Here is an 11,287-nt window from a genome sequence, read left to right as displayed (position 1 = left end):
TGGGCTCACACCTATAATCCCAGTACTTTGGGGTCTGAGGTGGGCGGATCATGAGGTCAAGAGTTCGAGACCATCCCAGTCAACATGGTGAAACCCCATGTTTACTAAAAATACAAAAATTAGCTGGGTGTAGTGGTGCGCACCTGTAGTCCCAGCTACTCAGGAGGCTGATGCAGGAGAATCACTTGAACCTGGGAGGCGGAGGTTGCAGTGAGCTGAGATTGTGTCACTGCATTCCAGCCTGGCTACAGAGCGAGGCTCCCACCTTCCTCTTGCTGGGCACCAGGGGCCTGGCTGCCCTGCCTTGAAGTTCAAAAAAAAAAAAGTATGTTCTGTTCTGTAGTGCAGGCTGGGCGGAGAAGGGCATCATGCCAGAAAACCCAGCTTCTCACCCTGGGATCCCCAGGCAACTTCCTCTCTGTGGGTGGGGCTGGGCGGGCAACAGGCCATGAGCCCTCAAAACCTTGAGGAAGAAAGCAGACAGCACTCTCTAGATAGGGTCCAGTGGAGGACCCGGGAGGTGTCCTGATGGCAGGGCTGTGCCTACAGCAGCACCTGAAGGACCAGCCAGGAAAGACACCCTGGCCTCTGCTTCCTGGGCAAGGGGATGACATGAGATGGCAGATCCACAAATATGTCCTTCTGAAAGGCACTTCCCAGAAACCCCTTCCCTGGGTAACATGCCTTCCAGCACTCCCCACTCCTCCCTGCCCCCAGGTGAGAACACTGCCCAGTCGGATTCTACTCTACTCTAGGAAAGGGTGGGGCCCCAACAACAATATAAGCTAGATGCTATTTTTATCCCAGCTTTGCAGACTGGGAAACTAAGGCTGGCAGAGGTGAGGCTAGTTGTCTAAGATCCCACAGAGAAGAATACAGCCCATTAGATAGCATTTGGCCTGCAGCCACTCCACATGAAGATGTGGAGCCCCACCTCACACACACTTGGAGCCTGGAGGTAGAGCAGGCATGGGTAGAGGACCTCAAGGCAGGGCGGCCAGACCCTTGGTGCCCAGCAGGAGGAAGGTGGGATATGATCAGACTTAGGTTCCTCTCTTTAACCGCATTCAAACCACATCCAGCCCAGAGGGAACTGACCCCAGCTCTTCACCTTCCCTGTCCTCCCAGAAGTGGCCTTGGTCCAGGAAAGAGGTAACTCCTCCTCCCTCGCTGACAATATCCAAAACCTGCTCTATACCTCCAGTTCCCAACCTAGAGCGGCTCTCCAGGAATAGCACCAGCACCTGAGTCTCAGGTATCAACTTGCCAACAGAGATGCCAAAGCCTGGACACAGCCTGCACTGCCTGTTCCCCACCAGGGCCCAGGGGTTAAATACCACACCCCTGCTTCCAGCCCCACATTCTGCCTCTACAGACTGCACTTTCAGCAGGCTAAAGAGCTGGAGACTGGGACTCATGGCGACAGATCTCAAGCTTGGGTTCTGGGGCCCTCCTTCCCCTCAGCAGTGCCCTGTACCCCAGATCCCACATGGAGGCAGACCCCTGAACCCTGGCCTCCCCCACCTGCCCCTCCTCTCAGATACAGCCAGACATCCCTGCACCCGGGATCCACCCATGACTCTCCCGCCCTTCCTTACTAGGCCCCCACCTGCTTATGAGGTGAGAAATTCCCCACCTGCTGCCCTCCACCCGTGCCTCCCTGGCCACCTACCTGCTTCCAGAGGAAGGCATCACTACGGTTGAGTTGCCAGGCCAAGATCAAATGCAGGGTGGAGAGGCCCAGGCCGCTGAGGACAGCAGCCCGCATGCGGATGGGGAGGAGCGTGTAGGCGATGTAGACGAAGAACACGGGGCACCAGAGGCCTGCAGAGGGGCTGTGCGGGTCGGCTGCGAGGGCGCCCCCCACCTGCACTGCCGCCAGGATGCCCAGCACCACATAGCTCACCACCCACATGGAGTCCTGGCGGAAGCTATGCCGGTTACACACCACCATGAGCGCCACAAACAGGGCGGCGGCGCAGGCCAGCAGGGCCACATAGGCAGGCTGAGGGCGGGCAGGCGCGGCGTGGAAGGCCAGCAGCACCGCGGTGAGCAGCACCAGCACTGCCATCAGCAGCGTCAGGCTGCTCTGGTTCATCTGGAAGAAGTACCGCTGGTACAGGCGCTCCAGCTTGGCTGAACGGAACTGCTTCGACTGGAACACCTGCACTAGACGCCCCCAGCAGGATCGCCGGCTCCTGGGCACAGCGTCGGGCGCCACCTCAGCTGTCCCGCCCGCTGCCGGGGTCACCTCGGTGTCCTCGAAGCCCAGGGCCACTGCCCGCAGCCCCAGCTCCATACCCTTGCCTGGGCCGCCCCTCCGGATGAAGGCGTCATCCTGCCAGGGGCACCGAGAGGGGCCCGCAGGGGTAGGGCTGGGTGGCTCTGCATCCCGGAGGCAGCTCATATAGCGGGGCGTGCAGAAGCCACCCGCCCGAGCGCCGCGGCGCCGTGAACGCTTCTGCCCGTTGCGTTCACCCCAGGCTGTTTTCCGTTCATCCACTTTAGGAACCAGGAGGCCACTAAACCATGACATGTTGCTGGTAGAGAAGGAAGGAGATGATATTAGAGACCATCCAATAGGAACGGTATTAATACCACCATCACAGCCATTGCCAGGACTAGCAGCTCATTACCTGAGCACTTCCCACTGCCAAGCCATGAGCTTCATCCTCATACAATTACTTGGACGTAGGCAAGGGTATCCCCATTCAACAGGTGAGAAACGAAGACACAGTGAGGCAAAGAAACTTGCCCAGGGCCAGGCACAGTGGCTCACACACCTACAATCCCAGCACTTTGGGAGGCTGAGATAGGAGGATGGCTTAAGGCCAGAAATGTGAGACCAACCTGGGCAATATAGCAAGACCTTGTCTCTATTAAAATTTTGTTTTTTTTTTTTTTTTTTGAGACAGAGTTTCACTCTTGTTACCCAGGCTGGAGTGCAATGGCGCGATCTCGGCTCACCACAACCTCCGCCTCCTGGGTTCAGGCAATTCTCCTGCCTCAGCCTCCTGAGTAGCTGGGATTACAGGCACGTGCCACCATGCCCAGCTAATTTTTTTTGTATTTTTAGTAGAGACGGGGTTTCGCCATGTTGACCAGGATGGTCTCGATCTCTTGACCTCGTGATCCACCCGCCTCGGCCTCCCAAAGTGCTGGGATTACAGGCTTGAGCCACCGTGCCCGGCCTCTATTAAAATTTTTAAAAATTAGCCTGGGCCGGGCACTGTGGATGGTGGCTCATGCCTGTAATCCCAGCACTTTGGGAGGCCCAGGTGGGTGAATCACAAGGTTAGGAGTTCAAGACCAGCCTGGCAAAGTTGGTGAAACCCCATCTCTACTAAAAATACAAAAATTAGCCGTGTGTGGTGGCTCATGCCTGTAATCCCAGCACTTTGGGAGGCCAAGGTGGGTGGATTGCCCGGACTCAGGAGTTTGAGATCAGCCTGGGCAACATGGTGAAACCCCATCTCTACTAAAATACGAAAAAAAATTAGCCAGGCATGGTGGTGTGGGTCTGTAATTCCAGCTACTCAGGAGGCTGAGACAGGAGAATCACTTGAACCTAGGAGGCGGAGGGTACAGTGAGCCAAGATGATATTACTGCACTCCATCTTAGGCGACAGAGCTAGACTCCATCTCAAAAAAAAATTAGTCCAGCACAGTTGCAAACACCCATAATCCCAGCTACTCAGGAGGCTGAGGCAGGGGAATCACTTAAACTCAGGCTGCAGAGGTTGCAGTGAGCCAAGATCATGCCACTGCACTCCAGCCTAAGTGACAGAGTGAGACTCCATCTCAAAAAATAAAATTGGCCTGGTGTGGAGTTTGAGACCAGCCTGGGTAACAAGGTGAAACCCCATCTCTACTGGCATGCACCTATAGACCTGGCCATTCAGGAAGCTAAGGTGGAAGGATTGCTCGGGCCCAGGCACTGGGGACTGCAGTGAGCCAGGATTGTACGCCACTGCACCCTAGCCTGGGCAACAGCCACAGCCTGAAAAAAAAAAAAGGAAGGAAAGAAGGAAGGGAGGGAGGAGTCAAGGGAATGGAAGAAAGAAGATGAAAAAGAGGGAGGGGGAGGGGGGGGGAGGAGGAGGGGGGGGGGGGGGGGGGGGGGGGGGGGGGGGGGGGGGGGGGGAGGGGAGACTGCCCAAAGATCTAGCAGCCACATAAGTGAGAGAACCAAGATTCTAAACCAGATTTGTCTGACCCCAAAGCCAATATACTTGAAAATTTCCCTAAAAAGCACTGATTTGTTGGTGGTCACGAACTCAAGTGTCCAAGTCAATGAGTGAAGCAGCTTATGGTTCAGAACTAGGAGGAAGAGTTCATACCCTGTGCATGGAGCAAGCATCACCCTGCAGTAGACTGTTGCCACTGGGTCCCAGTGGGGCCCGATCCAATTTTTCTCAACAGAAGCTGAAGAAAAAAATCTGGATTTTAGGCTGGGCATGGTGGCTCACACCTGTAATCCCAGCACTTTGGGAGGCTGAGGCAGGGGGATCACCTGAGGTTAGGAGTTCAAGACTAGCCTGGCCAACATGGTAAAACCCCATCTCTACTAAAAATACAAAAATTAGCCAGGCATGGTGGTGGGCGTCTGTACTCCCAGCTACTTGGGAGGCTGAGGCAGAATTTCTTGAACCTGGGAGGTGGAGGTTGCAGTGAGCTGAGATCAAGCCACTGCACCCCAGCCTGGGCAACAGAGTGAGACTCCGTCTTAAGAAAAAGAAAAATCTGGATTTTAATGCGACATCTCCTGATTTATAAATGTTGGCAACTAATTCACATTTTTCAGTACCGCCAAGCCAAAATAAATCACGTCTGTGGAATGAGTTCTGCCCATGAACTGCCCATCAGTGACCTCTGTGCAAAAGGGAATCTTTCTACATCCTCCCTCATCACACTCACACACAATGCACACTTCACCAAGCTAAATTCAACTTCCCTCAGGTCACAGCTTAAATTCAACTTCCTCAGGGACACTTCCCAGCTCCCCCACCCAGACGAGATTTGGTCCCATTTACCCTCTGTTCATTTTTTCCATAGTACTTACTGTAATTATAATTAAATCATTCCTTATTTAATATGCATCTCTGCCCTTCTCACTCTAAGTTTGAGAGGGTAGGGATTACATCTATTTTGTTCCACACTTTATCCCCAGTGCTAAGTACTGGGCCTGGCTCAAAGTAGAGACGCAATAAATATATTAATATGTTGAAAAGACAGAATGAAAGGAAGCTCAAGGGCAATGGAATGGAGCAGCTAACAAAGCAGCTAACAGTAATGATCCTAAGGTTCTTCAGCTTCCTTGCTGCACCCATCATAAGAACCTCTGCTGTTTCCCAGCACACTCTGCACAGGCCAGCCTGGGACCTCAGTGTCTGCTGTTCCTGATGTCTGGAATTAGAGCTCCTCCAGGTCACATCCCAAATGTCCCCTTATCAGTGAGGCTTTCCCTGACTACCCTATTAAAATAGCAGCTCCCTTTCCTGGAGCTCTCTATCTCTCTCCCCAGCTCTATGCTTTTTCTCCATAGCTCTAATCAGCAACTGCCATTCTATATATTTTTCTTATGTGTTCATTGTCTGTCTCTCCTGATGGGAATGGCAGCTCTATGAAAGCAAGGATTTTGACCTGTTGTACACACTGCTGTATCCACAACCCTTAGCAGGACCTAAATTAAGTGTTCATTGAAGTTGGGCATGGTGGCTCATGCCTGTAATCCCAGCACTTTGGGAGGCAGAGGTGAGCAGATCACCTGAGGCCAGAAGTTCGAGACCAGCCTGACCAACATGGAGAAACCCTGTCTCTACTAAAAATACAAAATTAGCCAGGCGTCGTGGTACATGCCTGTAATCCCAGCTACTCGGGAGACTGAGGCGAGAGAACTGCTTGAATCCGATTGCAGTGAGCCAAGATCACACCGCTGCATTCCAGCCTGGGCAATAAGAGCAAAACACCATCTCAAAAAATAATAATAAAAAATGTTCATTGAGTAGATGAATGACTGGATGGATGAATGAATGCTACTCCATGCACTTCTCTGTGCTTTAAACTGTTCAAGATCTTTTCACGTCCCCAATTCCATCTGATCTTCACCAAAACCTCTGAGAAACTGGTCCTGTGGCCCCCTGGGGCGCAAAACTGAAAGGAAAAATATATATGAACAAAAACTGAGGTCCATCGCAGTTTTAGATGGCTGGCCCAAGTTATAGAGATCATGGTAACCAAATCAGTCCCAGATCCCATATTTCCTGGAGGAAATGTCATTACTGAGGTGGGAAGACTCCATGTTGATACTTTTAATGCGACTCCTGGCTGAGCCCAGGTCAGAATATGAGGCTGAAAGCACCGTCATCCACGCATGCCTGTGTCTGCTTCAGGGCCGCACTCCTCCATGCTCACAGAGCACCTGAGGGGCGCCTTGTACTTGAACCTGCTGAGCTAGCAGCACTGACATTTGTACTCACTAGGGGATAGGATGGGGGAGCATCTAGCACTTGCCCCAGGTGGCCACAGAATGAGAGCTCAAGCCAGATGAGTGGCACTCGAAGCAGACACCCAGAGACCCACAAGCAGAAGGCAGGCTAGGGAATTCTCTGCATACCCCAAAACCCCCATCTCTGAGTCACCCTCAGCCAAGTTCTGTCAGCATCCCTTCTCCTATATTCCACAGAGCAGCATGTCCTTCAACCTTTTTTTTTTTTTTTTGAGATGGAGTTTCACTCTGCCCCACCCAGGCTGGAGTACAGTGGCACGATCTCAGCTCACTGCAACCTCAGCCTCCTGGGTTCAAGCAACTCACCTTCCTCCTGCCTCTGCCTCCCGAGTAGCTGGGATTACAGGCATGTACCACCACACCCAGCTAATTTTTGTATTTTTAATAGAGACAGAGTTTCACCATTTTGGCCACGCTAGTCTCCAACTCCTGACCTCAGGTAATCCACCCACCTTGGCCTCCCAAAGTGCTGGGATTACAGGCATAAGCCCCCTCTTGCGGCCCCTTCAACATCTTAATATCACCAACAGCACCATCTGGAAGGACAGATCAGGAATACAAGACTTTTGGTCAGGCTGGCATTTGGAAAAGGTCACCAAAGAAAGCCTGGCTCTTCAAAATACTTCATTAGAAGCATGATCTTTGGCATGAGACCAGGTTCCAAACCTTAGCGTAATTATTTGCTAGCCGCACTGCCTTGGGCAAGTTATTTAACCTCTCCGTGTCAGTGTCTTCATCTGTAAAATGGAAATAATAATGGTCTCAAGAAAGAAGCTAATAATGCCTGTCATGAAGTACACACCTGAAAAATATTAGTTCTTTTCCTCACTCTACAACAATTTAAGCCCAAACCTCTGTCATCATCAAGAGATGGAAAGATGAGAAAATCATGCGCAAGAACACGTGTCTTTCCAGCCAGACAGATACCTGGTTCTATCAGTCCCTGTGTCCTTGGCTGTCAGTCCCCAGAGCTGTTGGAGACAGAGCCCAGAGTAAGCTGGTTTCCCACCACCATCTACCACCCACAACATTTTGCTTCAGCCTCCTCCCATTCACCAGTCCCCTTCCCCGTTCTTATCTCCCTCCGCACCCTGCCCCCACCACTGGCCCAGACCCGTTCCCAAAGGACTAGTTTCTGGCCATGTTCCCAGCCCCCTGGAAACACATCCTAGCATCTGGCTCATACCCACAGAGAAAGGGGCAGACACTATCCAGGAGAACGAATGACCCTCCCAGGAACACTCTGAGCCCCCAAGGGGATAGCTTCAGAGCTGTGTGATTGTCCAATCAACTGCAGCCATCCCACCCTGGGCTCCACTCCAGGTACTGCCCATCCTGGAGAACTTGCCGGCCTCCCAACACTTCTGGCACCCCATGCCAGACTGGTATGGCAGGGAACAGGGGAGGGCACAGTTCCAAGCCACAAAACTTCTCTATATGGTCCCCCCAACCCACTCTGTCCAGCAACCCATCACTATGAGCCCTGGGAGCACAGACCACCTCTCTCCTCCCCAGAGTCAGGCTCCCAAGCCTTGCGCCTCTGACCTCCTCCTCCCCTGAGCGTTGGTCCCTTTGCTCTCTCACAGATCTGCCGCTCCCCACACCACCCGCTCCCACAGCTGAAGCCATGTCCCATTCAGCCTGGCAGGCTCAGGCTCAGTGCCTCCCAGACCTCAAGTCCCTCCCAAACCCTGATCAGCCTGAGACCAGAGTCTGGAGCCAGCCAAGGCCAAGGCCCAGTCCTAAGGATGGCTCTGCCCACTGCCTCACCAAGCCTTCCTGGCCACCTCCTGTCTATCCCATCCCCAGGGCCCATCTGACCCTACCCTCCTTGGCAAAAGGAGGCTCCAGGGGATTTAAAACGACTTCAGAAAGTTCATGGCAAGAGGCACTGCCCAGGCAGGGCCCAGCAGTGCCAGCACCTCCCACCAAACTGGGACGTGGGCCTCAATTCTTCAATTCTGGGCCTTTCCAGATGTAAAGGAGCTTCCCAGGCCCTGTATTTGTCCAGTGCCCGCTGCCATCTTCCTCCTTCCGTGTCCTCGTCCTCGCTCTCCCTAAAGACTGCAGAGGGCTCCCACATCACCCCTTACCATGCAACACCCACCAGGTCCCTCCAGCTCACAAGGGTAGTCTGGTAAGGGGAGGATATGGGCAAAGAGGCTCCCACGCCTGATTCCACCTCTAGCCTTTCAGTCGAGCCCCAGAGCCTGCTCTGAATAAAGTCAGCTCCCCTGCCCACCCTACAACAGGCCTTGGAGGGTATGGGGAGCCGACCCCACCCCTTTCATTCCCACGGTTTGCGGTGAGGGGAGGGAGAGGGACTCCCGCAGACAGAGGGCATCCCTCCCTCTGCCCAGACCGGTTCCTCTCCCCAAAATGGAATCACATTCTCCCACAAACTCAGAGACTAGCCCCACAGCAAAAACCTCAGGCCAGCCCCTCCCCCAGTCCTTGCCAGGTCCCCCTCCTCCGGGCAAGCCTGGAACTCGCCCCGTGGAGGGAGGGAGGAAGGCATGAGGCAGGCGGCGGGCGACGCGGGTAGTGAGCCCCGGACCTAGGAGTCCTCGATCCCAGCGCCTCCGCGACTTCCCTCTGCCAACCCCAACTGCCTCGGGCAACCCGCCAAACACTGCCCAGACGACCCGTCCCAGGCTTCGGAGCCCCCACCCACAAACTCTCGTCGGGAGCCGCGCGGGTGCGTTCCAGCCCCGGCGCCCCGGGAGCCCGGGCGGCACTTCCCAGCCCTCGGCGCGCTCACCTGCCGGCCCGACTCCGCGCCGGCCCTGGGCCCCCGCCCCGCCGCCGCCCCCGCGGGCTCCGGCCGGCCGGCCGGCCGTCCCGCGGTCCTTCTCCGAGCCCGCGCGTCCCGGCCGTCCCGCCCGCCGTCTGCCGTCCGCCCGGCCCTCGCCCCCTCCCGAGCTGTCCAGCGCAGCCGCCCTCTACCCCGGATCCAGAAGTCCCCTCCCCGCCGGCTCCCGGACTCCCCGCCTTAAAGGCACAAGCTCCTTTTGTCTGGGCACCCCCCGCGTCCTCCCCAGAAGCGGGGGCCGAGTCGCCCACTCCCCTTCCGAGGAGCAGCGGAGGAGCAGAGGAGGCCAAATAATGGGACCCCTCCCTCCGCGCGCCCCCTCCCTCCGCGCGCCCCCTCCTTTCCTCCGGCCGCTTCCTCCCCCAGTCCTGGGAAGACAAGCGGCTACTGTTCTGGGATCAAGACCCCGGGGGAGGCGACCTCACAGCCCGGTCCCCTTCCCTTCACCCCGGCCGCCTCCTCCGGCATTCCCCTCCCGCCCTCACCCCGGGGGTCCCCGAGATGGCCCGCAAACCCACCCCTCTTGGCGGCATCTCCCGCCCCGCCCACCGAGGGTCGCCTTCCTTCCTGTCGGGGTCCCGGGGCCTGGGCCGGCGCCCCACGCCCACTCTTCACCCCCACTTCCTCCCTGTCCCTGCCCCAGCCCCCACCCAGCCATTCCCGCCCTGCCTGCCTCGGCCCTCCCGCGGGAACTCAGTTTAATAATTAATTAAGATCTCATTCCACAAGGCGCCAGGTGTGTGCGGCCTGCTTGCCGGCACACCACTTCTTTCCTCTTCCCCGCAGCCTCAGGGGCAGCGGCCCCGAGGCGAACCTGCTGGACCCAGAGCCCAGTGGAGGGACCCAGGGAAAGGGCACTCTCCCTGCCCCCTCCCCCGCCCCACTGTCTCTTGGGATCCCCTCCCCGGCACCTGCCGACTTGCAGCCTCGCCCCCAGGCACCTTTTATCCAAAGGGCTGTGCTTCTCTGCTGAGGAGTGGAGGGGCTGCTGGGGTGCATTGCTAAGTGCACGAAATGAGAAATTGGGACTTTTATTTATTTCCAGCACGAAGCAGCTGCCCGAGTTACCTGGGAGATGGGAAAATCGTGTGAAAGCTGCTTAACCCTTTGAGGGTTAGAATAATAATAAAAACAGAAAGGAGAAGGGGCTTCATTCCCAGGATGTACGTAAGTGAGGGTGACTTTAGAGGGGGTGCCATTATGGAGCTGGGAAGAAGGCAGCCTGCCTGGCTTCTTTTTGAGGCCCCCTCTCCATTCCCTGAGTCAGACCTGTAGCTCCTCCTTCCAATTCAGCCCTTCCCCAGGCAGCCTATTCCCCACCCAAGATCCGAAGACCTAGAAGCTGAAGCTGCTTCCTCCTCAGGACCATCCCTCCCTGCATTCTTGTCCTTCAAGGCTCAAGTCTTGTCCACTCCAAATCCCCACTGGGATTCCTAAGTCCAGGACAGAGCTTGAGGCAAGTAAAAGAGAGAGGTTGGGAAAGCCAGTTTCCAACATCTAGCAGGCATGTGTACCTGCAAACTATAAGCCTTGGGTACATCATCACTTACTGTCTTGAAATGAAATGGGAATAAAACCATCTGCCTTGTCTTTCTTACTGGGTTTTCAGAATCGGATAGAGAAATGTTGGTTATAATATTTGGAAATTGGAAAGTGGTACTTTCTCGTTTTCTCAGTTGTGCAGGCCTGGCCTGTAATTTGACCTTTGGGGCCTCTGCCTGACTTCTTCCTTCAAAATTTCCTTAAAAACTGTTTTTGCAGCCGGGCGCAGTGGATCATGCCTGTAATCCCAGCACTTTGGGAGGCCGAGGCGAGCGGATCACGAGGTCAAGAGATCAAGACCATCCTGGCCAACATGGTGAAACACCGTCTCTACTAAAAATACAAAAAGTTAACTGGGCATGGTGACACAAGCCTGTAGTCCCAGCTACTCGGGAGGCTGAGGCAGGAGAATTGCTTGAACCTGG

At 55.2% G+C, this 11,287-nt stretch overlaps 1 protein-coding gene across 6 annotated transcripts in view; it reads right to left on the bottom strand.

Annotated features, from left to right (window-relative positions):
- ADCY6 (adenylate cyclase 6) overlaps positions 1 to 10,317 on the bottom strand; it is a 25,649-nt gene extending 15,332 nt beyond the window's left edge. Inside the window, exons 1-2 of one of the 6 annotated variants that reach the window (XM_032294920.1) lie at positions 10,262 to 10,317; positions 1,673 to 2,540 (exon numbers count right to left, since the gene is read on the bottom strand). In XM_032294920.1, the coding sequence (XP_032150811.1) occupies positions 1,673 to 2,536 (864 nt within the window). In that variant the 5' untranslated portion in view covers positions 2,537 to 2,540; positions 10,262 to 10,317. Of the gene's footprint in view, positions 1 to 1,672; positions 2,541 to 6,960; positions 9,235 to 9,269; positions 9,448 to 10,261 lie in introns of those variants that run through there. The other 5 variants (XM_032294935.1, XM_032294910.1, XM_032294945.1 and 2 more) reach the window with 5 other exon arrangements.
- Positions 10,318 to 11,287: the final 970 nt, after the last annotated feature.

The sequence above is a fragment of the Sapajus apella genome, unplaced genomic scaffold, assembly GCF_009761245.1.
Source record: "Sapajus apella isolate SASKATOON/1434 unplaced genomic scaffold, GSC_monkey_1.0 scaffold2, whole genome shotgun sequence".
Classification (NCBI taxonomy): Eukaryota; Metazoa; Chordata; class Mammalia; order Primates; family Cebidae; genus Sapajus; species Sapajus apella.
Note: the sequence above shows the minus strand (reverse complement) of the source record. Positions and strands in the feature narration are given on the sequence as shown.